At 46.1% G+C, this 25,833-nt stretch overlaps 1 protein-coding gene across 2 annotated transcripts; it reads right to left on the bottom strand.

The window, feature by feature from the left end:
• Positions 1 to 14,707: 14,707 nt before the first annotated feature.
• LOC146334706 (intelectin-like protein) lies at positions 14,708 to 24,241 on the bottom strand. 2 transcript variants are annotated; one of them, XM_084824237.1, is made up of 8 exons: positions 24,134 to 24,241; positions 23,382 to 23,446; positions 21,171 to 21,335; positions 20,287 to 20,534; positions 19,680 to 19,838; positions 17,994 to 18,114; positions 16,382 to 16,485; positions 14,708 to 16,257 (listed from the first exon to the last, which is right to left on the bottom strand). In XM_084824237.1, exons 1-8 carry the CDS (start codon positions 24,235 to 24,237, stop codon positions 16,105 to 16,107), a joined length of 1,119 nt encoding a protein of 372 aa, XP_084680363.1. In that variant the 5' UTR covers positions 24,238 to 24,241; the 3' UTR covers positions 14,708 to 16,104. The 2 variants fall into 2 exon arrangements, with proteins under 2 accessions (XP_084680363.1, XP_084680364.1); XM_084824238.1 differs by having other exon boundaries at positions 20,287 to 20,510.
• Positions 24,242 to 25,833: the final 1,592 nt, after the last annotated feature.

Genomic DNA, 25,833 nt, shown 5'->3' with positions numbered 1-25,833 from the left:
AAGGAGAGAGTGTTAGTGTAGATTTGTAGAGAAACAAGGGTGCAATCAAAGGGCATCCCAGAGTTAGGCAGCACCCATTTATTTCCATATGCTCCAACTGCTCGTATTGACTAGGGATGCTCCATAGTTAAATTATCACAAGATGGCCACCAATTTGGACGGCCTCAAAAGGGGATTATTGGTTGAATGGAACCAATAATCAATAAAACAATTGAACCAATTACCTAGGGAGGTGGTGGGCTCTCCCACACTGGAGGCGTTCAAGACGAGGCTGGACAGCCATCTGTCAGGGATGCCCTGACTTGGATTCCTGCATTGAGCAGGGGGTTGGACTCGATGGCCTTATAGGCCCCTTCCAACCTACTATTCTGTGATTCTATGATTGTACAGATTCACAGAAAAAAAGGCTACCAATGGCTACTGGTCCTGATGGCTATATGCTACTTCCAGGTTCAGAGACACTGTGCCTATGTACACCAGTTGCTGGGGAACATGGGCAGGAGGGTGCTGTTGCACTCATGTCCTGCTTGTGGGCTTCCCGTGGGCAGCTGGTTGGCCACTGTGGGAACAGGATGCTGGTGCTGGACTAGAGAGGTCTTAGGTGTGATCCAACATGGCTCTCCTCATCTAAAATGCATGTGCAGTAACACTTAACACATCCTGCAGCCGCTGAGCTGTATCTTCAACTGTTGGTAACACATTCTGTGGATAGTCCACAAACACTGTCACCTTTTAAATTGATGGAGAAGCTATTTAATCAACACAGCAGCTGGGGTAGGGCCATTAGTGAAGGGTGGGGAGGGGCAGCAGGAACTGGGATATTACAAGCATGTCCCTATTTTCATTAGTGGAACCAGTGGTGCGGCTTTGGGGCCAAAGTCCTGGGCCTGCAGCAGAGCCCCCCGCCCCCCCAAGAGCAGCAGGTATTCCTGTAGTCACGATAGTGCTATGATTTAAGTGAGTTTAAAATGCAAAACTGCACATGTTTGGAGGTTTGTTTTTCTTAGCAGGGTTGTCAAACAGTTGTTCTAATGTATCAGGAATGTGGGAGCAGTGGGAAAGCATGGAATGGCGGTTGTGGGGCAGGGAAGAAGAGAAATGCTACCCGTGTGCTTCACAACTGAAGTCGTACACATGCCCATCTAAAGGGGGGGGGGGGAGATAAGAAAATTCCAAGGTCTAAAATTATTTAACTGCACCACTGAGTGGAATGTAGGAGGGGGCATTCTGGATATCTACAACCTTGAACGACAGTGCACAACTTTGTTCAGAAGGAGCTACTCCAACTATGCAGTTTATTCTTTGCTGCCCTTTCTGAACCGCAATGACATTATTTCTCATCCTAGCTCCGTCTAAAGCTCCGCATCCCACAGCTGTGCTTATTGTATCACAAGATGATTAACGTTCAAGGAAGCTGCAAGAACATCTGTTGCTCTGGTGACCACCCCCACCCCCTGCTAGTGAACATTAACTGTTCACCCCGCCTTGCTATCAGCAGCAGGAACAGCAACCTGGTGGTACACAGCTGCCCAAATTAATTTGGGCTGTAATGAAAAAATGCTGAAACACATCAGGGTGGAGGTGGGAGTTGCTGGAGCCTCAAGCCTGACCTACAAGACAAGCAGCATGACAGGCCGGATGGATCCATAGCCTGTTTACTTATAGACAGAGGCCAGTGGAAGGTCTCTATATGCTCAGTTCCATGGTGCTGTGTCCCATCAGGAGAAACATCCCAAGGTAAAATCATTTCCAGAAAATGTTGCACATAAGGAGGCTAGCCACGGCAGTAAGGCTTTCTCAGCCAGGAAGAAAAGCAAAGGATAATGCCTGGAAAAAGGATCTTCCTTGTCTGACTGTGACAAAACTGGCCCACAACATTTCAGCACCCAGAATGGTGCGCGTGTACAATTTTAGAAGTATGCCAAAGTACCTCTTGCAATGCCCCAGAGCTTGTTCGAGAATGACTCTTGGATCATGGAGTCACTGTGACCATCATCATGTGCAACATTGCAAGAGGGCACTTCTCTTAAATCACACACAGCTTCATTGGGGCCCCTGATATTAGTTTTATGCTAATGACCACTAGGCTTGCTTGTATGCTGTGTCTGGTGAATTCCATATGATTCCCTGAATTAAAGCCATCTGTGAATGTGATGCCCTAAGAGCTTGGGGTCGGGAATATGTCCTTCAGATGCCCTCTTGCTTTTCATGTCACCACTTCAACAAACCAGACTCTGTGTCAACTGTTGAGAGGATGGTGATGGCCAAAAAACTTGTGAGAAACTAGAAGGAGGAAGGAATATCAGCAGTCCACCGGGCCTTGCACTAAACTGGAAAACTATGAGGCTGGGTTACGGGCTCTTGCCAGGGCTGCACATATAGAAGGTCCTAGTGTTTATAAACAGGAAGGCCATCTGTGGGTAAAAACTGAAGGTATGCAATAAAGCCATTCATTCAACACATGAAAGGGAAGGGGAATTCACAGTCCAGGACTTCCAGCAGTTAATCACTGCTCACCTGGAGAAGAGGAAACTTGCATAATGCTTGATTTAAAGTGCAGCTATTGTTATTTATTCTGACATTTACTTCAGAAACCACTCGCCCCCATGTGAGCCTGCCTGGCCTTTAAGAAAAGCTTCAGAAGCTCTGTTTTCTGTCCCATTCATATGCAACATCAGCTGGCAGGTACAAGAAAATGGGGCCTTCTTGGTGGTGACACCACAACTGTGGAACTCCCTTCTGTGGGAGGTCTATCAGGCTCCTTCTGTTTCCATTTCTTGATGGATGGTATATAGTGGTACATTTTGAAGTGCAGGCTGTCTTCATGACAATCCCTATACCCATGCCTCCAAGGACAGTCCAAAATTGCAGGCAGCTGTGTTGATCCTGCTAGGAGGAGCAGGTCTTTTGTAAAGCTAATGGGACTTAATTGCCCATTCAAGACCAAGCTAGCCCAGAATAATTTACATTACAACTAGGAATATATTCTTGCTGGGAAAATTATTTTCCGCCCAGCTACTGTGAGGATTGGAGCTAAGCTCAGAGGGAACAAGACATTCTGAGAGTGGTGGCAGATGACATCCCTGCTGATAAAAAAAAATCCTGACCTTCGACCCTGAGAGCCCTGGTTCCACTACACCACTGATGGTATAAAGACTTTTTTAAAATTCAAGCTAGCCTTTAGTATCATTGACCTGCCGTTTTATGATGTCTTCAGAAGTTTTACTCTCACTGCCTTTTATTATTGTTATTATTGTAATGAATATGCAATCTTACGGCTTTGCTGTGCTACCTAGTTTGTGTTTTGTTTAATTGCAAGCCATTTTGGCTGTTATTTTAACAGAAAAGCAGAGCATAAATATTACATTAACTAAGAATTGTGGACAGATGCTATAGCTGCTGCTGTGTTCAGGAGATAAGATCGCCAGATCGCCTCAGCAAAGCAAAACCTCAAGTTGCTCATGAGGCTGAGATCGGGAGGCCAAGTCTAGCTTTTCTCGTAGCTCAGCCACCCGAAGGACAGCATTTCTAAGAAGCCACAAGCGGGCTAGCCCTGGGCCGCTCTCGCCCACGCATGGCTGCTCTAGGCAGCGGTCGAGGCCCAACAGACGCAGAGGGCTCCTTCCTCTGCTGTCTGGGTTTCAAGACTGCAGGCCCAGAGGATGCTGCAGAGGAGAGGCAGAAAATAAATTTTGACCTCAGTTGCAGTAGGTTGCTGCTACCTGAATGGAAAAACTGAAGGCCAGACAATAAGCCAAGCAGAGGCAGGGTGGAGGTGGGCGAGGGGGCTTTTCTTCACGTCTCTCAGCTTTCCCCCCGCTTCCCCACAAGTATCTCGCAAACCATTTTTCCTTCACCCAGGTTCAACTTTCATGAGCAAATGTCAGTGGAGATGGGTGGGCTCCTTTTCCATTGGGAGGAGGTTCTTGTGCCATTGACAGCTACTTCACATGCTGAGGCTTAGCAGCTTTGCAGTGACATTTCAGATTAGCCTTGGTTCAACCTGGATGGTTTGCGAACTGTGCATATTCAACACCAGCCAGCAAACTGTAGCTATCGCCACTGATCCAGCCTACTCTATGTACCACCCAGGGGCTGAGGCAGCTCTCTTGTTCTCTCTTACAGACGCAAAGCGCCCCGACCGCAGCATCTGCTCAGCATGCCATTTCTAAACAATTCCTCCTTGGCTGCTAAAGCAGCTGACATGGCTTTGCAAACACCGCTGTTTATGTTATTGTCATGCACTGACCACACAGTATCTTCAGGTCATGAGCTGCTCTGTGGTTTCTTTTGCTTTCTGCCTCCCAAATTGCAAGGATTAATGCAACACTGTCAGCATGGAAGGCAACAAGTCCCTGCCCCAAAGAGCTTCCCAATTAAATTTAACAGAGGCTGAGGATGAAGATGTAGGAGCCACGCAGGTTAAATGAGGGAAGATGTCAGTACATGTATTTAGGCCTCATTTAAGTTGAGGGCAAGAACTGAAGCAGTAAACCACTCCTGCTGTTTTCATGGTGGGTTTTTTGTTTTTTGGTCTGCTCCTGTTGTGACCTTGGGTCTCTTGACCCAGCAGGATGATTCCTTTGCAGTGGCTTCTTTTGCAGCTCCTGTAAGTTGTTGTTGTTGTTTTTCAGTCATGTCCGACTCTTCTTGACCCCATGGACCACAGCACGCCAGGCCTTCCTGTCCTGCGCTCTCTCCCGGAGTGTGCTCAAGTTCATATTCATTGCATCGGTGATGCTATCTAGCCATCTCATCCTCTGCCGTCCCCTTCTCTTTTTGCCTTCAGTCTTTCCCAGCATCAGGGTCTTTTCCAGGGAGTTTTCTCTTCGCATTAGGTGGCCAAAATATTGGAGCTTCAGCTTCATTATCTGTCCTTCCAATGAGCAGTCAGGGTTGATTTCCTTTAGGATTGACTGATTGGACCTCCTTGCAGTCCAGGGGACTCGTAAGAGTCTTCTCCAGCACCACAGTTCGAAAGCATCAATTCTTCAGCGCTCAGCCTTCCTTACAGTCCAGCTCTCACAGCCATACATTACTACTGGGAAAACCAGAGCTTTGATTAGACGGACCTTTGTCGGCAAGGTGATGTCTCTGCTTCTTACTGTGCTGTCTAGGTGTGCCATAGCTTTCCTCCCAAGGAGCAAGCGTCTTTTAATTTCCTGGCTACAGTCACCGTCTGTGGTGATCTTGGAGCCCAAGAAAATAAAATCTGTCACTGCTTCCATTTCTTCCCCTTCCATATGCCAGGAAGTAATGGGGCAAGATGCCATGATCTTAGTTTTTTTAATGTTGAGTTTCAAACCAGCTTTTGCACTCTCCTCTTTCACCCTCAACAAGAGGCTCTTGAGATCCTCTTCGCTTTCTGCCATTAGGGTGGTATCGTCTGCATATCTGAGGTTGTTGATAATTCTCCCGGCGATCTTAATTCTGACCTGTGATTCATCCAACCCGGCGTTTCTCATGATGTACTCTGCATATAAGTTAAATAAGCAGGGCGACAATATGCAGCCTTGTCGTACTCCTTTCCCAATTTTGAACCAATCGGTTGTTCCATGTCTGGTTCTTACTGTTGCTTCTTGACCCTCGTACAGGTGTCTCAGGAGACAGGTAAGGTGATCTGGTACCCCCATCTCTTTCAGAATTTGCCAGAGTTTGTTGTGATCCACACAATCAAAGGCTTTAGCGTAGTCAATGAAGCAGAAATAGACATTTTTCTGGAATTCTCTTGCTTTCTCCATGATCCAGCGAAAGTTGGCGATTTGATCTCTAGTTCCTCTGCCTCTTCTAAACCCAGCTTGTACTTCCGGTAGTTCTCGGTTCGCATACTGCTGAAGCCTAGCTTGTAGGATTTTGAGCATCACCTTGCTGGCATGTGAAATGAGCGCAATTGTACGGTAGTTTGAACACTCTTTGGCGTTGCCCTTCTTTGGAATTGGAATGTAAACTGACCTTTTCCAGTCTTGTGGCCACTGTTGAGAGTTCCAAATCTGTTGGCATATTGAGTGAAGCACTTTAACAGCATCATCTTTTAGGATCTTAAATAGCTCAGCTGGAATACTGTCATCTCCGCTAGCTTTGTTGTTAGTAATGCTTCCTAAGGCCCACTTGACTTCACTCTCTAGGATGTCCAGCTCAAGTTCAGTGACCGCACTATCATGGCTATCAGGGACATTCAGATCTTTCCTGTATAGTTCTTCTGTGTCTTCTTTCCACCTCTTCTTAATCTCATCTGCTTCTGTTAGGTCCCTGCCTTCTTTGTCCTTTATCATGCCCGTCTTTGCACAAAACGTTCCCTTGAGATCTCCAATTTTCTTGAAGAGATCTCTAGTCTTTCCCATTCTGTTGTTTTCCTCGATTTCTTTGCATTGTTCATTTAAGAAGGCCTTCTTGTCTCTCCTTGCCATTCTCTGGAACTCTGCATTCAGTTGGATATATCTTCCCCTTTCTCCCTTGCTTTTCGCTTCCCTTCTTTCGTGAGCTACTTGTAAAGCCTCATCAGACAGCCACTTTGCTTTCTTGCATTTCTTTTTCTTTGGGATGGATTTCGTTGCTGCCTCCTGAACAATGTTACGGACCTCCGTCCATAGTTCCTCAGGCACTCTGTCTATCAGGTCTAATCCCTGAAATCTATTCCTCACCTCCACTGTATATTCATGAGGGATATGATTTAGGTCATACCTGAACGGTTTAGTGGTTTTCCTGATGTTCTTCAATTTAAGCCGAAATTTTGCAAGAAGCAGCTCATGATCTGAGCCACAGTCAGCTCCAGGTCTTGTTTTTACTGACTGTATGGAGCTTCTCCATCTTTGGCTGCAAAGGACATAATCAATCTGATTTCGATACTGACCATCTGGTGACGTCCATGTGTAGAGTCGCCTCTTGTGCTGTTGGAAAAGAGTGTTTGCTATGATCAGCATGTTCTCTTGGCAAAACTCTATTAGCTTTTGTCCTGCTTCATTTTGTACACCAAGGCCATGCTTGCCTGTTTTCCCAGTTATTTATTGACTTCCTACTTTAGCATTCCAATCCCCTATGATGAAGAGGACATCTTTTTTTGGTGTTAGTTCTAGAAGGTGCTGTAGGTCTTCATAGAACCGATCAACCTCAGCTTCTTCGGCCTCAGTGGTTGGGGCATAGACTTGAATTACTGTGATGTTGAACGGTTTGCCCTGGATTCGTAGTGAGATCATTCTATCATTTTTAAGATTGTACCCCAGTACTGCTTTTCCCACCCTTTTGTTGACTGTGAGTGCTACTCCATTTCTTCTAAGGGATTCTTGCCCACAGTAGTAGATATGATGGTCACCTGAATTAAATTCGCCCATGCCTGTCCATTTTAGTTCGCTGATTCCCAAGATGTCGATGTTCAATCTTGCCATCTCATGTTTGACCGCCTCCAGCTTACCTTGATTCATTGATCTGACATTCCAGGTTGCTAAACAATATTGTTCTTTACAGCATCGGATTTTCTTTTCACCACCAGACACATCCACAGCTGAGTGTCCTTTCGGGTTTGGCCCAGCCGCTTCACTCTTTCTGGCGCTACTTGGAAATACCCTCTGCTCTTTCCCAGTAGTATATTGGACACCTTCTGACCTGAGGGGCTCATCTTCCGGCGTCATATCTTTTAGCCTTGTGATACGTTCCATGGGGTTTTCTTGGCAAGAATACTGGAGTGGGTTGCCATTTCCTTCTCCAGTGGACCACATTTTGTCAGAACTCTCCGCCATGACCTGTCCGTCTTGGGTGGCCCTGCACGGCATAGCTTATGGCTTCACTGAGTTACGCAAGCCCCTTCGCCACAACAAGGCAGTGATCCATGAAGGGGACTTTTTTTTTTTTAAAATACTGCGTAGTAAACCTGAGGTAGAGGTTCTCCAGAGGAATAGTAAGAAAGGCTCTTAAAATGGTGCTTTCTCACAGGAACTTAAAAGCTTCTCTCAAGGGGAATGGGATGGTGGTTTGGTTAAAGTTCCTTTAGACCAGAGAAGAAAAATAAATCTGAAAAACAAGCAGGAACGTTATTTTGGGGATTCAGTAGAAAGGTCAAAGCGTATATGTAGTTAAGTTTAAACTGCAAAAACAATAACAATCCAGCATATTTCCCATACTTCTGAGGGGAACTTCCATCACGGATATGAGGTAGAGGTTTCTCTTTCACTTTTTCGGGGAATCCGAAGCCTTCTTTCTCCCCCCCCCCCCGCTTTTTTGGCCTGTACAAAAAACTGAAAATTTGAACTGATTCCCAGACCTCCTCTTGTAATTCTGAGAAAATTTTCTTAATTAGGCTCAGCTGCAACCTGTGTCGTTTTCTACCAGCAATCCCCACTTGAGGCTGCTCAAAGGGTGTTTTATAAAGGATATTGGGTCAGGAGGGGAAAATGTGCGTCCTAAAGAGTGAGAAATTTGAAGGCACATCTTCATGAAAATGTGCGCTGTGACCAAGGTAGAAACTTGCCTCATGGGAAAAGGAGGCAATAGTCCGAGGCATTTCTAAAAAGACCACTTGCAGTTGTGTTCCTCAGGAGCATTTATTTCTTGAGTTATGAGGGATAAAAAGCTGTTCACAAGACATGCTCTTAAAACAAGCGACTCTGAAGCTTGATTTTGAATGTATCCAAAAGCACAGGTGTTGGTTTGCACCTTCGCCTTCTCTAACAAAATCATAGACTAGTAATAGGGTTGGAAGGGGCCTATAAGACCATCGAGTCCAACCCCCAATGTTCCTGTATCCTTGATGAAGCCAGCAAGAAGCCCCAGCTCAGAAGGATTATCGATCCCTTCCAAGATTTATTTTCTTTTGTGCTCCAAGTGACCCAGCACTAAAAAACCAGGTTTCTGTTTCTTTGAGGGCAGACTTTGAATATTCCAGCCTCACCTAACCTATTGTTTAGTTTGCCAAGAGTTCTTCTCTCTCATCTCCTCTGTGAATCTTGGAAATGTTCCTCTTAATCTCCGTATTTTTTCCACTCATTTTAACCTAGTCCGTCCTCCCACATCTACACAGAAGAGTAAGGGGCATCCACAAACCCTCAAAACTCTTCTTGGAAGGTTTGCTGAACAACACTGATCTCACTCAATTTGTTTTCTTTTTCTGTCCAACCTGAAGCTGAAACGTTAAATAGTAGTAGTTCTCTAAAAACAAACTTACTTTGTCTTTACGCTCCGCTATAGCAAAGCCCAGCAGGTCTCCATAGTGGTGCAGCAAATTTTAACCCCTGGACTTTCAGGGGTGTGCGCGCGCACTTTAGGGACATGTGTATTCAGCCACAATTAAATTTCTGTTCTGCACTCCACCCCTGCCATTCCGTGCTTTGCAGCTGCTACTAAATTTCTGATACTTTAAAGCAACCCCACCCTCCAAAGCAAAACTGTTTGCCAACCCTGATTAAAAAAAGAGAAATATCCTGAGTATGTGCACTCTTGCATTTCATTAAATTGTAGCACTATTATTACTACAGGATTAAATAGAATTTGCTTATGCTGCCCTGATGCTAAACATATGACCAGCTCCATGACCTGCCAGTCTCTGGTCTATTATCTGGTGGGTGGCCCTGGGCAGTGGAAGAATGGGGTCGGCTATGCCCAAATTTAATCTTCTACATTGCCCACATTTAATCTGCAACATTTACAGGAGCTAATAGAGTTTTGCCAAGAGAAGAAGACTGGAAAAGGTCAGTTTACATTCCAATTCCAAAGAAGGGCAACGCCAAAGAGTGTTCAAACTACCGCACAATTGCGCTCATTTCACATGCCAGCAAGGTGAAGCTCAAAATCCTACAAGCTAGGCTTCAGCAGTATGCGAACCGAGAACTACCGGAAGTACAAGCTGGGTTTCGAAGAGGCAGAGGAACTAGAGATCAAATCGCCAACATTCGCTGCATCATGGAGAAAGCAAGAGAATTCCAGAAAAATGTCTATTTCTGCTTCATTGACTACGCTAAAGCCTTTGATTGTGTGGATCACAACAAACTCTGGCAAATTCTTAAAGTGACGGGAGTACCAGACCACCTTACCTGTCTCCTGAGAAACCTGTACGAGGGTCAAGAAGCAACAGTAAGAACCAGAGATGGAACAACCGATTGGTTCAAAATTGGGAAAGGAGTACAACAAGGCTGCATATTGTCACCCTGCTTATTTAACTTATATGCAGAGTACATCATGAGAAACGCCGGGTTGGATGAATCAGAGATCGGAATTAAGATCGCCGGGAGAATTATCAACAACCTCCGATATGCAGATGATACCACCCTAATGGCAGAAAGCGAAGAGGATCTCAAGAGCCTCTTGTTGAGGGTGAAAGAGGAGAGTGCAAAAGCTGGTTTGAAACTCAACATTAAAAAAACTAAGATCATGGCATCTGGCCCTATCACTTCCTGGCATATAGAAGGGGAAGAAATGGAAGCAGTGACAGATTTTACTTTCTTGGGCTCCAAGATCACCGCAGACGGTGACTGTAGCCATGAAATTAAAAGACGCTTGCTCCTTGGGAGGAAAGCTATGGCCAACCTAGACAGCATAGTAAGAAGCAGAGACATCACCTTGCTGACAAAGGTCCGTCTAATCCAAGCTCTGGTTTTCCCAGTAGTAATGTATGGCTGTGAGAGCTGGACTATAAGGAAGGCTGAGCGCTGAAGAATTGATGCTTTCGAACTGTGGTGCTGGAGAAGACTCTTACGAGTCCCCTGGACTGCAAGGAGGTCAAATCAGTCCATCCTAAAGGAAATCAACCCTGACTGCTCATTGGAAGGACAGATAATGAAGCTGAAGCTCCAATATTTTGGCCACCTAATGCGAAGAGAAAACTCCCTGGAAAAGACCCTGATGCTGGGAATGATTGAAGGCAAAAGGATGAGATGGCTAGATAGCGTCACCGATGCAATGAATATGAACTTGAGCACGCTCCGGGAGAGAGCGCAGGACAGGAAGGCCTGGCGTGCTATGGTCCATGGGGTCACGAAGAGTCGGACACGACTGAACGACTGAACAACAACAACAAAATTTTAAAAAGTAGTAGGTAACAACTGGTCTGAAATACGGGCAGGTCGTTCCCCCCTTGCCTACGCAGAGCCCACACTCCTTGCGATTAAAATATGAAGCAGAGGGAGAAGTCTCCGTATTTACTTTTGCCAATTTTGTGACAGAAATACCTGGCCTCTGTGGTAAAGAAAAACAAGAAAGTGCCTGCATAAATAATGATAAATGTGAAGACCCGTTTCCTCCTTCCACACCACAGCTCTCAAACTGACCACAGCCCTAAACTTGGAGGAGCTGCTGACCCTCTTAAATAGCGTTTGTGGGGAAGCAGCGAGGCCATATTGGGTGCAGCTGGGCCGTGTTGCCTTCATCATCCTGTCAGCACAGAAGTAAAAATAAAGGGAAGGCTGCCCTGGGAGCCGTTTCATATCATCTCTCAGTCCAAAATGAAATTGGGGTGCTGAAAGGGGCCAGGGGAAAACTGAATAAATCCTTTAAAGCAGGGATGATATCATGAATTATATCATGGCAAGTTTGATCTAATTGCTTTCCGGCCGCAAATGGCATACCAGACGCCATTTGCGTCCGGAGTCAGTCAGCCCAGCCAGCGATACGGCAATGGCGGCCGTATCGCTGGCGCCCCGGAGCAGGCCAGCGGCTCCGCAAAATTGCCGCGGAGCCGGCCAGCGAGGATTCTGGGGGGAGGGACGGATGGCCTCCCCCTGCCGGAAGGGCAGTTAAGTAATTTGTAAATCCCTAATGAATACACCCCTAAGCACAGCTTGAGCTCAAGTACTTGCAATTTCTTGCAAGGCAGTTCCTTATCTCATGAAGCAACAGGGGACCATTGTCTTCATGAGACAGGAGTCTCAAGACTCGGAACGCGTCAGTCAGGGCCTTTATCCATGCTTAGGAATGTTTATTCCACCCTCTCACCCAGTTGTTTGTGTCTGATTTTTCACAGTAATTCTCTTATGACATGCTTAATACTTTTCCATCTTGGGGACTTCGGTTCAGGCCTGCAGAATAGGCCTTTTCTCCTACAGGGTATAGTACCCAAGGCCCAAAGAGAAAAGAAAATATTCCCAGGTGCCTGAAAAGACGTCTATTATGCCCAATACGTTTCACAAAGGACTTTCCTTCCTCAGGGGCCGCTTATCTTTCTCCAAATGTGTCGCAAGGAATGATCCTTCCAATGCTTCTTCCGTCTTAAAATGCTCCATAGCACCCAAGGCCAGCCAAACTATTCTGGCATCTGAGGCAGAAAGTCCCTTGAGGGCCTATTCCCTTACCCGGAAGTAAAAGTCGTAATTGAAATAACTAACTAAATAAATACGTTTGCTGCCCTTTCGTGACCATTGCCTGCAGAGGCCCCCGCCCCCTCTCTAATGGTAGGGCTGGCCCTGAAAACATAAAGGATCTCTTAGCAGAGGCCATAAAATGGTACTTGATTTTGTTCTTATAAGCTTGTCTGTAGTGGTGGTGTCAGTCCCATGCCTATGCCATAGGAACCAAGCTTCTAAGTTTGAGCATCCCTAGTCTTCTCGACGGGTTCTTAGTCCAAGACGCAGTTGGGGCACCCAAGAAGGCCAGAGAGAAATAGGCTTTTGAGGAACCTGCCACATAGGCACGAAAAGCCAAGACGACATGGCCTTGCCTAGCACCACTGATAAAAACACATTGCACATTCTATCTTTTCTTCCTCCTTAATGATTTTTTTTTTCTGATAAGAGAAAAGGCAGAATTAGCAGTGGGAAAATAAAAGATGGCGACTTGAACTCCTGTAAAACTCTGTGTTTGAGGCAGGGCAATTGCAGGATTAAAGCATTATCTGGAGGCCCCCCTAAAATATCCTTCAACAGAGATTTATTATTTATTTATTGCATTTATACCCCGCCTTTTTTCCTCTTGCAAGGAACCCAAGGCGGCTTACATTATCCTCCTCCTCTCCATTTCATCCTCACAACAACAACCCTGTGAGGTGGGTTGGGCTGAGAGTCTGTGACTGGCCCAAAGTCACCCAGGGAGCTTCCATGGCCGAGTGGGGACTAGAACCCGGATCTCCCAGCTCCTAGTCCAACACTCTTGCCACTACACCACACTGGCTCTCAGATCACAAAATGGTGCTTGATGATCTCTCTAGTGAATTTAGCCCTTCCTCAGTGAGTCAGGAGTTAAAACGCGATCCTGTGCGTGTTTAGTTGGGGAATGCTGGGTGTTGCAGGACTTTTTCCTGTCCAGATATGCATAGGATTGCACCCTTAGTTGGTAAAAGAGCTATATTTTCTAGGCCCCAAAACAAGAATCATTCTTCGTTTCTCAACAGATAGTCAAGCCTCATTTCTAGAGACTGTGAATGAGGAGGAGAGTGCACTGAGTTTCGAAGTCTGACAGGTTTTCCCCCTTTTTACTTTAGCGATACTTTGTGAAGTAAATTTCTAGGCCTTATTGTGGGAATGCGAGGCTGAAAAATTTAAGCACCCTTCGAAAATGGCTCACTTCAAAATCTGAAGGCTCACTTTCACCTCCACCCACAACAATTATCAGATTGTCTGTGTTCTAAATCCTACAGCAGCTGAAGCTTCTTATGAATGAAGCCATATATAGGGTCTCGTTGCCAGGACTGCCCTCTCAGGCCCAGTGCAAAAGAACCAGCCAAGGGGCTAGTCCCTGTGGATACTTGGTCCAAAATGAGGGAGCGGGGAGGATGGGCACAAGAAGAACTGTGCTGGATCAGACCAAAAGCCTGTCTAATCCAGCCTTCTGTTTCCACGGTGGCCAACCGGATGCCTTTGGGAAGTCCACAAGCAGGATATGAGTACAGTCTAAGTAGGCCCATCTAAATAAAAAGGTCTTTACCTATTGATGGGAGGTCATAAGAAGGGGCACAAAATGGGCCTCCTTGAAATGGAGCTCCAAAGCCTAGCAGCAGCTACTGAGAATACCTTCTCCTTAGTCTTGTCAAAGCACCTTGCATATTGCAGGGTAGAGCAAAGGTCCTCTCCAGAAGATCTTAAAGTCGGGGCTGGTTCATATGGAGGAAGGCGGCTTTCAGGTTACCTCATTCCAAGAAACTTGGGACTTTATAGGCCATAACCAGTACTTTGAATTGTGCACTTTATATCTAGCCTAATTAAATAAGGATGATAGGACACTTTCAGACACCCAGAGCACCTGTCCTCTCGCCTTCCCCCCAGAGTTCTAGCCTTCATTCAGGACCTTCCTGGGAACGAGCTTGCTCCATGAACTTCACCCTCCCAGCAGCTTCGGCCTTGCCCAGTTCCATTTGCAGGCTCTTTGGGTCCTCTGCCCCCCAAAGCCAGCAAGTTAGAGAGCCGTAAATTTAATAAATTCCTGCATTGAGCTGGTTGGACTCGATGGTCTTATGGGCCCCTTCCAACCCTACTATTCTATGATTCTATAAATATATTGCAAAGACTGGGAGTGCTTTGCTGGATCAGACCAAAGAGCCATTTGTCAGGATTGTTCTTCCAATGGCATTTTTTAAAACTCAAAAGCAGGTCATGATGGCAGTTATTTCCCCTTGTAGGGAAATAATAGGGTTCAAAATCTGTTTGGGCTTTTAAAAATCAAATAACAGTGTTCCCATAAGAACAGGGTCCCTGCAACCCTGTCTAGTGCGGAGGATTGGGTTTGCAGCCTGTTATTTACCCTTGGACTCAGTGCAGCACAGTTACTTCATAAATAGAGGCTCATATTTTAGTTTTAAAATGTTTATTAACAAAAACACATATTTAAGACAATTACAGAAAGAAAATGGTACCATGGTATTTGTTGACTATGTTTAAAATAGGAAGAGAGAACAAGAGAGAACAGAGTGCATATGTTACCTATCCATCTTTCTGCTAGCAGAGGTGACTCCCTGCCAGGATCAAGCTCTCCCAGTGACTGGGTTCAAACATAACATTAAGCCACGATGGGTTGCTAACCACTATGCATCGTAGATTATGCAAACAACCCACTACGCCCATTCTGCAGAGCATGGGTTCTCAGAGTGGAACAGATTAAGCCATCGTGGGTGGTGGAAACATCCCACAGACGACACATGAACCCAACATGGGTTCCCCCAGAAAATAAACCATCATGGGGTAGCGTGCTGTGTGAATCAGCCATTATCTTCCTTTTGCTTTTATAGTTTTATACTTGCACATGATGCGTCGTGTGACTGGTTACTCTTTTACTCCCACCTCCTTACATCTATCCATTCATCTGCTTCTGTCACTTGTGACCTCATTCTCTCAGTGACCTCTGTTCACATCAAGAAAATTGCACTCTGGCGATGTTTGGGTACCTCAGCCTTAATAGCAGGATGACATTCTTTGTGCTATTGGCAAAGCCTGCTTACAAATCACAGCCTTGCCATTACTTCCCTTTTCTGCTCTTCAGCTGTCCCTTATTTCTGTTTAGAACGTGCTGACAGCTGATTTCTACTAGGGTGATGTCCCGTCTCCATCTTTACTAACTTCAGACAGGCTGACACTGGGTTTTACTCAGGCTGATGCTTGATTCAAGTTTTTATGCTGCCTTCAGCACAGCAGGTCTGTATGCTGGGCCCTATAACCTTTGGCCTCCTCTGTCTAGCTCTTCGTGCAAGACTGTATACCTTGGTCTGGTGTACCCTCTTGTTCCTACACGCTGTTTGTCCTTAATTTGGTTTTGAGAGATAGAGTGCCTCTGAACGTAGAAGGTGCATTTAGCTATCATGGCTAATGGTCATTCATTGACCTATCTTCTGTGCTATCTTAAAATTTGGCACTGCTTGAGGGGATGCTTGATGGTCAAAGGGGAGCTATGTGCAGCATGATCCCATCCATTTTTACTCAGACATCACCCTTCTGTGCTCAGTCGGATTTATTCCCATGTAAATGCATAGGATTGCAGCCTAAAGTTTTAATTCGGGCAGCATTTGATAGGAAGAGTAAGAGGTTATCGCAGGTGATCCATGGACCAAGCAAAGAAGAAATTACACTGAGACAAAAGAGTTATGTTTAGTCACGTTGTTTTATTGGCCTTGTAGGCTGTGGAGAAGCCTTGGAGGCAGGATTTTGAGGGTATGGTTCTGGTGCTTGTGAATGTCACCCTTCGGTAAAAAAAAACCAACCCTCATCGGTAAAAAATCAGCATTGCAGACTCCAGTAAGACTTTGGAAACACTCCAGCCAGTGTGCGTACCATAGCCGTCCCACTCGAAAGCAGTGTAATCACCGCACTGCCGGGGACTTCCTTCTGGAAAATACCCTCCTCCGCCAACACAGAACTAGAGAAGGGAAAATGAAGAGAGTCTAGGCTGGAACCGAGTGAGGGGGATCATGGTGGCAGCAGCACCAGGGAAACAACCCAGCTCCAAATCTTATGCCGCTACCTTTGGTCCAGCTACTCACCATCTCTGTATTACAGCCAGTGGCCTTAATCCCAGCACAGAGAGCCACTGCTGATTTCTCGTGATTAAACACCCGGAACTGAATGAAGCCAGGGACAAATTCAGCTGGGAAAATAAGGTGTTGGTTTTTTAAGGAAGCTTGTACCACAGCCTGGCTTCAGTGTCCCAAGAACTTAGTATTTTATAACTAACATTCAAGGGCAATCCTCTGTATTTAATCATATGTATTGCATAAGGATACAGCCAATCAGGCTGTGCAGGGACCCCCCGACCTGACTCGGAAGCTGCTTCACAGCTGCGAAGGTGGGCCTGATTCAGCTTGGGCTGATTCGGGGGGGTCCCAACCCAACTCGGCCCCAAACCCGAAGTGGGATTCGGATGGCTGAACCCCACTTCGGGTCCCCCCCAACGCACCTGCACAACCCCCCAGATCCTTACCTTGCTGCCACCGCCTCCTCCATCGCCGCCTCCTTCTTCTCTGTCACCGTCTTCTCCTCTTCTGCCTTCTCCTCCACTGTGCCCTCTCCTTGCTGCTACCTTCTCCGCCACCGCCGCCGTCATCACCACCTCCACCAGCTCCTGAGGCCTCGACGTGCACTGGATCTTTTTGCAGGGAGTCACCATTTCTAAAATGGCAACTTCCAGGAACTTCCACGAAGGTGCCATTTTAAAAATGGCGACTCCCTGCAAATGAGAGCCGGTGTGCGTCCAGGCCTCAGGAGCTGGTGAGGACGGTGGAGGAGGAGAAGGCAGCAGCAGTGGAGGAGGAGAAGGCGGCAGCGGTGGAGAAGGCAGCGCCGGTGGCAGAGAAGGTGGTGGAGGTGGGCGGCTCAGGTAAGGACCTGGAGGTGCCGGCGTGGCTGGGCCAGGGTGCCAAAGCGCACCAAGGGCTTCGGAGAGCCCCTGACCCGTTTCAGCCTTTCAGGTTGCTTCATGCTTCCTCCGCTTTGCTTCGGAAGGGGCTCAAAGTGACCCGAAGGAGCCCGCCTCAACTCAGGCTTTGGGCCTCGGGCCAAAGCGGTGCACAGTCCTAATAGCCAAACTGTTCAAGCCCTACATTAGGCCCAAGCTACATAGGAAAAAAGAGTAACGTATAGGTTTCCTCAAAACCTCCGCCAACTCCACCCTTTTTATTACATTCTTTCTATGCATACTCCATACCTGTAAGGCAAGAAAGGGCAACTTGGGCCCTGCAGCTGTTTTGACCTTCAACTCCCATCAGCCCTAACCAGCATAGCCAATGGTGAAGGATGATGGGAGTTGTAAGCCAGAACATCTGAAGTGCCGCAAATTTTGCACTCCTACCATAAGGCATTTTAGAATAGCTGCTTTTAGCTGTGGAACTCCTTCCCACTTGAGACTTGTCCCATCATCATCTATATAACATTTATAAAGTGCTCTCAAGGGTTCAAAGTACTTCATATGCACTATTGATTTGTAAGGAATATAACAATCCTGTAAGGTACTGGTATTATTATCCCACTTTTTTTGTTGTTGTTGCAAACTTTGGCATTTTCTTGTATTCCCTACCAGAGCTACCCAAGCAGACACTGGATTTTTGCCTATTGAATGGGGCATTGAGACTTTGGAAATACAAAAAAACAACAACTTACCTCTGGAATTTGGAGAATAATAGAAGGATGTCTGCTGAGCATTACCAGTATCATAGACAACTGGTACAACTGGACCGTTATTACCTGGGCAGCTGCCGATGCCGAACTTCACCGGGTATTGCTGAAAGGAAAGAAACAAAGTTAACACGAACCTGAGACAGGTCTTGGCCTGTTTAGCTTGGAAAGAAAGGAGACTGAGTGCGAAACTGGATGAGTCGTAGGATTCCTTATTTATTTATTTATTTATTTATTTATTTTATTTATGTATGTATTTATTACATTTCTATACCACCCAATAGCCAAAGCTCTCTGGGTGGTTCACAAAAACTAAAACCACAGAATACAGCATAAAATACAATATAAAATATAAAAGCTTAAAACCACAGTGTAAAAGGATAACCAGAATAAAACCTAGCAGCTCTGCAGAGATTTAAAACACAATAATCAACAGAGCTAAAACGCTAAAATGCCTGGGAGAATAAAAAGGTCTTCACCTGGTGCTGGAAAGAGCACAATGTAGGCACCAGGCGAGCCTCTCTAGGAAGCTCATTCCACAGTGAGCTTATGTGGGAGGAGCCATAGCTCAGTGGTAGGTCACATGCTTTTCATGCACAAGGTCCCGGGTTTGATCCCCAACATCTCCAGGTAGGGCAGGAAAAAACCCTGCTTGAAAACCTGGAGAGCTGCTGTCAGTGAGTGTCAACAATACTGGACTAGATGAACCAAGGATGTGACTCAGGAACAAAGGAAGCTGCATTTACTATCTACGTGTGGTTGTTGTGGCACATGTTACTTCCTTACTCTGTCTTTGGATGGGTACTCTCTTCTTTTCTGCCCTTTACTTAACCTGTGTCCACAGAGATGCATGCTTAGTGCTTTTGCTCTGCCTGCTCATAGAGAATGGAGCACAGAGTGTCCCATGCTCAGCATCATCTCTGTAGTTTGGACACATTTTTGTCCCTCTTTATACGTGTCACTGCAGTCCACAAGTGGCGCAATTGCTCTTCTCTACAATCCCATTCCCACTGATCCAATGGGAGATGCTCTACTGAAATACTGAAGTTTTCCCTAGCAAGACAAATATCAGATTCAGGGAGGGGTGGGCAGGGGTGTCTGTGTGTGTGTGTGTGCGTGCGTGCGTGCGTGTGTGTGTGTGTGTGTGTGGATCATGCGATTCAACAACGTAAGCAGGTAGATGGAAGGAATCCTGCCATTAACTTCGTATCTAGTTTGGCCTTGAGAATGGATATGACAGCTATCCATAAATATACCTCAGGGGGTAGCAAGAAAGAAGGGGAGAGCTAGTTAGAAAGATGGATGTTGGCCTTGAACACAGTCCTTCTGGTATACCACCCATATTCGGGCTATTGCCCTGAATCTAGCCATAATGGCACCACTGCTGGGATCAGGAAGAATGCTTCCATCAGTTGACAAACCAGTCAACTTCTTCCCCGTCCCCTAGTGGTATTAGAAACTCAACTGGAAACAAGAAGTTGAGTGATGTGGTGTTGCATTTCTAACCTAAATAAATGCACAGACCACATTCATACCCATGCTAAACATTTTGTAATCGGAGCTCTGAACTTCCCAGCTCCTCAAACATCCATCTCCTCCAGTTTGTGAGAGATCCGACTAGCTGAAGCCCTAAACGTCCCAAGCATTGGCAGTTCATGGAGCCACAATTACCTGATAGAGCCTGAGAAGGTTCCCTCCTTCTACAGACAGGAAGCCGGTCTCGGTGTGATATCTCAAGATAGCAGCATCCTGCCATTCCTTCATGGGGCTGTCATTGGGAACGTGCCATATGGCCATATCCCGTGCTTGAAGGTCATAGTAGCCAGGGTTCTGGAAAGCCAAGAAGTCTGTGAAGAAAGCCCATCTCTTGCTATGTTACGAAATGCCTATGCCCCAGATTCATCCCACCGTGGCTCCCACAACTTTCAGTGAGCAACTGTTATAGAGAGTTGAGCTGAGCCAATATTTTCAGCTGAACAGTAAGAGCTTCAAGCTAAAATATGCTGGTGTTTATTGCCCCATCCCTTTTGCCTTTCTCTTTGCCCACCAGTGGAATGTGGCCCCTGAGAGATTCTCCAAAATAGAATTTGGTCCTCAGGCTGAAAGGGTTTCAATACACCTGTTGTAGGGGGCAGTGGCAGAACCCCCACCATTACATCTACGCTAGGCCCCATAAACCCTCTGTGCAGGTAGAGGTATGTGTGTGTGCCTGTAGGTAGGAAAAGGCCCATCTCTTATGTTTTGCTCAGGAAGATCCAGCATGCCTACAGAACCTCACCTTGTAGTCATCGCTAGTTGATCCCACGGCTGTTCCAAAGGTGGAGTTCTTGGACCAGTTTCCTTCCCCACTTGGGTAATTCGCGTTGTTCCCCTGTTGGCTGGACCAACGGTCTCCCAGGGTGCATTTTCCATAGATGTTGTTCTCATGGATGCTGGCCACCAGAGTCCAGCCACCTCCATTGGTAGTCATGTCGCAGAAGGTTTGGTAGATCTCACCCTCTTCTGTGCCCAGGAAATACAGTCCATCTGTAGAAACCCCAGTCCATTGTGTACCATAACTCTCACTTCATTACTTTGATTACATTTTGTAACAGTCTTAGAATCAGGGGTCCACACATTTTGGACGGCTTTGTTAACTAACCATCCTGGTGGCCAGGATGTTGGAGAGCATATGCAATGCCATGCTGAGAAATGGATGCGTCTGGAGCACTTCCACAGTGTAGCAGGAGATCATGGACAATCACGCTCCCCCAATACAGACTACCCCTGCCTTCTTCCCAAGCTTGGAGCTGGAGAGGAGAGTGGGGAATTGTCCTCACAGTCACACTGTGCTTCTAAGGTGCCCCGAGCACCTCTAAGGGGAGGCACTACTGCAGGATCAATCCCACACTCATCTCAAGCTCAGAAGGAGTGCTGGGACTAATTGCACTCAGCAGTGATGAGAAACACATTTGCATGACAAGCACTTTTGTGGACCCAACCGAAGAGACAAAGCTGGATGGGACTGCTACTGATTTCGGGGCATAAGGGGCTATGCAGTGTCTAGTTTATTCGATAAGGATTTACAGCATGGAGGTTAACTTCACCCCCTCCCTTCAGCCCACTGTGGCCAAAGAAATCCCTTTCCAGACATCTGACATATTCCTTTTCGGGGTCACCCACCTGCAGCTCCTTCCAATGCCGTTTTGATTTCCTTGCAGCTTCGGGGCAGAGTTTGCAGGAGGTTTGGGGGCAGGCCTTGCTGATTCTGAAGACAGGTTGCATCTTCCCATTTGACCATCAGCTTAAGAATGTCCCGTTTCAATGAGGTGACACAGCCATTGATGTCTGCACCAAGGGGACTAATTGTTAGACTAACAAGAGGAGAATTGCGAGCATTTGTACTGAAGAGGAATGGCAATGTTTCAAGATGAGTTCTCCCATCTTAACCTTCCTGCTGTTTAAGACCTGTCACTAAGGTTCTGTAAACCATGGTGACTCCCCCCGCCCCAGCCCTCCAGCCTATACTGGTGCTGCACCAAGCGGCCAGGTGGGCAGAGGTGGGTCAGGTCAGCCCCACCCTGCTCACCAACCCGAGTCTCCGTAATATACGCCAGATAGACTTCCTCATCCACGATTAAATCGTGAATGAGTGTGATCTTAAATAGTGTTAAATAGCAGAACCGCAAGACAGGAGGGCTCTGTAAATGAGTTACCAGGTACATGAGAGCTAGTGGAGAGGGTAGAAGGGGAGCAGTGTAAAAACACCTGTAACCCATTCTACTCTGGTGTCCCAACTCCCTCCTCCTACCATATCTGTTCTTGCCCCACTGGAATAGTCACTGGAATAGAGGTAACATCTCCCTGTGTCACAGTTTTCCAAGCACATCTTCACCACAACAAAACTTCCCACACACTCTCAACACCCACTCAGAAATTAAATATACCTTCAACCACGCGGAACCTCAGCCACTCTATTCATCCAACCAATCACACACAACCAACCAGGTACAATCACAGATTATAGCCTGTGGTTATAACCCGCCACTGGTCACATATAGGACATCAGGCTTGCCAGCCCACCCAGCAACACAGAGAACAACTGAAGCACATATATCCTATCTGTTCAAACCTTCTTCAGCTAGTTCATGCTCACTCCATCTCTCACCAGGAGTAAGTTAGAACCTGAGCTCTTGAAGGTGAGACACAAGTCACAGTGAACTTTTTATTGCAGTAATTCTAGTAATTAGCTGTAAGCCTTTTGAGTCTCAATAAAGATTTATAGCTAACGGATCACAACGTAAGACTTTGACTTCTCTCTGTTCCACAGACAGAATGAATCGAAATAGGTTCATAGAGTTCTAGTGAAAGCGGGAAAGCAGCAATTCCAGATAATCAAAGTGTTGTTTCTAGCAAAGTCTGTTGCTGGTTGCTCTGGTTTACGTACAAGGCAGTGGCAAACCTGCCTCTTTGGCGGTTGCTGTGTCTCACCAGATGTCTCTGTCTAGGGATGGGCAGATTCCCTACCTGCTGGTCTGGGCTGGAATCCACCCGCGGTCCTCCCCCTAGAATCCTCTTCAGCCGTCTCTGCTCTGCAGCGATTCCATGGAGCCGTCGGCCGGCTCCATGGCGCCAGCGATATGGCCGCCCTTGCCGTGCCGTATTGCTGGCTGAGGGCTCACTCCAGACGCAAATGGTGTCCGCTCTTAGATAAAGCTAGATGCAGCCGTAAATGGCTGCATTTAGCTTAAGCTGAGGGCTTTACAGCCACAAATGGCGTGCACTATGCCATTTGCGTCTGTGGTTTTTCCCACGATAGGCTAGCTTAATCTAAGAGCTTAGCCGCTGCAAATGGCATAGCTGACGCCATTTGCATCCAGAGTGACCCCTCAGCCAGTGATATAGCACAGCAATGGTGGTGTATGTAGCTGGCCGGTGGTTCCGCAGGATTGACAAGGGCAGGATCTGGCCAAAGAAGGATTCTGGATGGAGGTGGAGGTAAATGCTCCGTTCCGCCACAGACTCCAGAGGGGAGACTCTCATTGGGGTCCATGGCGGAATTCTCTGCCATCCCTATCTCTGTCTGACTCAGAATCTGTGTCCCAGGCTATAGCTCCCCCTGAACTTGGGCACGGTCTCACAGTTATTATGTGTTATAATTCTGTTGTAAACCACTATGTGGATTTTAGGAATGGAAAAGGGGGGTTGAAATTCTCTAAATAAAATAATAACCTTTTGTGGACCTTCTCAGATAAGACTACCTCCAAAGCCCCATTTCATAGATTCTGTGAATTTGGTCTCCCTTCCTGCTTCCCATCCAACTGCCAGCTTAGGGTGACCAGATGTGAAGAAGGAGAGGGCATCTTCTCCCAGATAATATGCACACACACTTACCACACAGCTGACCTTTAGGGAACACAACCAGACAAAGCAGGACAACCGGAAGCAACTTCATTTTTCTGTGTGGGAAAATGAAAATTTGTTTTTTAAGAATCTCTCTTGCCTACTGGAACTGCCCCCCGCCCCCATGCTTCCTCTGCTAAGCAAGCTGAAGCAAATGCAGCTATGTATAATTTGAACCCCAAACGGAATAATTTGGAAAACTGAATTTCATATAGCAGAATCTGAATTTCGAAACTATGTTTTGGCACCAGGCATTCAGTCTGGTGATCAGTGACAATCTGTGATGAGCAAAACTAAGCCCTCAGCTCTTAAATCTGACTGTTTTTCTTTTGTACTGCAAGCTCCCCAACGTGTGTGTGCGCGCGCGCGCACACACACACACACAGAAAGTTATTTGCTCCAATTACTAAAGCGTAACTGTCTCTAAGTACATTAAAATATATGTCAGAACTCTTAAATATGTCTAGTGGCGAGAGGAAAGAGAAATAGGAGAAATAATTAGAGAACCTGGACAGGAAGGAATTTGCAAAACAATTAATGGAGATGCCAGCTGGCTAGGAAGGCTGGGCTGGTGGGCTGTTGTAATTTTTTTCCACCATAAAGGCAGAGAGGAACCACTTCCGTGATTCCTATTCCCTGTTGGGAGGTTGGCATCCATTTTGGGAAACTCAGGTTTAGGCCATCAAAGCCTTCAGACTAACTGCATACGGCACAACATAAAAGAGGGAATATTCCCAACTCACCTGTTAATCAGCTGAACTTGCACTGAATTTCCAACAGCAGCAGCGTAAATGGACCGAAACACCTGATAGATTTGTTGTGTTCGGACCTCGCTCTGTCTTTTCATTAACAGTCAAACTGACCTTGGTACACCGATGAGGAAATCCAAGTAGAGCGCCCGCTGTCCAGGGACTGTTGACACACGCAGGACAAAAGGGCAGTAGATCAATTTTGATGCTCTGACTTGGATTCCTGCATTGAGCAGGGGGTTGGACTCGATGGCCTTGTAGGCCCCTTCCAACCCTACTATTCTATGATTCTATGATTCTATGAATTATAGAAGGATGGATTCATTTACTTTTTTCTGGGAGTATACATTCAAAGGATTACCATCAACACCTCCTACCATGTAGGCTCTTAGAATTAGAAGATGTAGGATCTGTGTAGGATCTTTCTCACAATGGCGTCCAGATATCTCTGGGAACCCCCAAACATTGATGGACAAAACTATCAATTCCAGCTATTCTAGGTTTCTCATTTTTCCTATCTTAAGTTCATCTGAAACTTGAAGAATTTCTCCGGTCTAGTTCATCCCAAATTTTGAGTATCTTTTTAAAAATATGTTTGCATGAATATTCATAAGCTTTTTTGTGCAAATTTCTCCTAATACATGCATTTTTAATTCATTTTTGCCTATTATAAACATTTTTTGCATGCAATTTTCCTAATATAATGCATTTTTTTATTTTCCCTTATTCATTGTTTTGTATGCATTTTTTGACTGGAGGACTATATTGCAAAATTCAGAGAGGCGTGAATTTCAAAGGATAACAGTGTTTCAATTCGTATGGTGATTCAAAAGTGCAAAATTAGGAAAGTTCTCATTAAAATGTGATATTTAAATTAAAATTTATCCTTAAGTTAAAATATGCTGGTATTCCCCCCCCCATTTTTGCCTTCAGCCCCACCCACCACTGAATGCAGCCCCCAAATTCAGACCTCAGGCTAAAAGAGGTTTGCCATCCCCTGCTAGTTGCACCCTGGCCTATACTATAGTTTTGTAGGGCTAAACACGCCTTTTCCTAAATTCCTGGCTGTTGCAAGTCCACATATCTTCTCCAGAATTCCTGGTAACATGTAGTTTACACAGCAGCGTGATGTGATGTCATCTCATTCTGCATTACGCCAATATGTTGCATGGGGATGGAGGCACACTGAATGCTAGACCCCAGGGACCTTAACAAAGCAGTCAAGAAGCAACATTTCTCCATTGCCACGGTTGATGGTGTCCAGAGAAACCTGGCAGGGAAGGAAGGCTTCATCATCCTTGATGAAAAAGATGGCTACTGACAAGTAGCGCTGGACAGTGAGTCAGCTGAACTGTACACACTCAACACCCCATGGAGGCGATATCACTTCAACAGACTCCCTTCTGGCATCAAATCTGCTAGCGAGGTGTTCCGGGAGAAAAACTATGTGTGTTTTGGAGACATCCCAGGTGTCCATGTCATAGCAGATGATATGATCAATGCTGCTGCAAATAAGGCAGAGCATGACACCATCCTGTTGCAAGTTCTGGAAAGAACCCACGCCACAGGTGTCAAGTTTAATAAAGATGCAATAGCTGGTTGATCATGTCAGATATATGAGACACATCTGCTCAAGTGAGGGAGTGACACCAAATGACAGCAAAGTGGACACCACCAATAAAATGCCTCCATTC

This window comes from Heloderma suspectum, chromosome 17 (genome assembly GCF_057233095.1).
Source record: "Heloderma suspectum isolate Gila_16-S chromosome 17, 16-S_ref, whole genome shotgun sequence".
Classification (NCBI taxonomy): Eukaryota; Metazoa; Chordata; class Lepidosauria; order Squamata; family Helodermatidae; genus Heloderma; species Heloderma suspectum.
Note: the sequence above shows the minus strand (reverse complement) of the source record. Positions and strands in the feature narration are given on the sequence as shown.

Excerpts from the sequence above, each read along its gene's own strand:
- LOC146334706 (XM_084824237.1), bottom strand. The coding sequence starts at position 24,237 with ATGAAAAGACAGAGCGAGGTCCGAACACAACAAATCTATCAGGTGTTT. Across the intron at positions 20,535-21,170 it reads GGCATTGGAAGGAGCTGCAG|ATGGACTGTATTTCCTGGGC; the intron begins GTGGGTGACCCC and ends GGGTTTCTACAG. Across the intron at positions 18,115-19,679 it reads ACCTTCTCAGGCTCTATCAG|CAATACCCGGTGAAGTTCGG; the intron begins GTAATTGTGGCT and ends CTTTCCTTTCAG.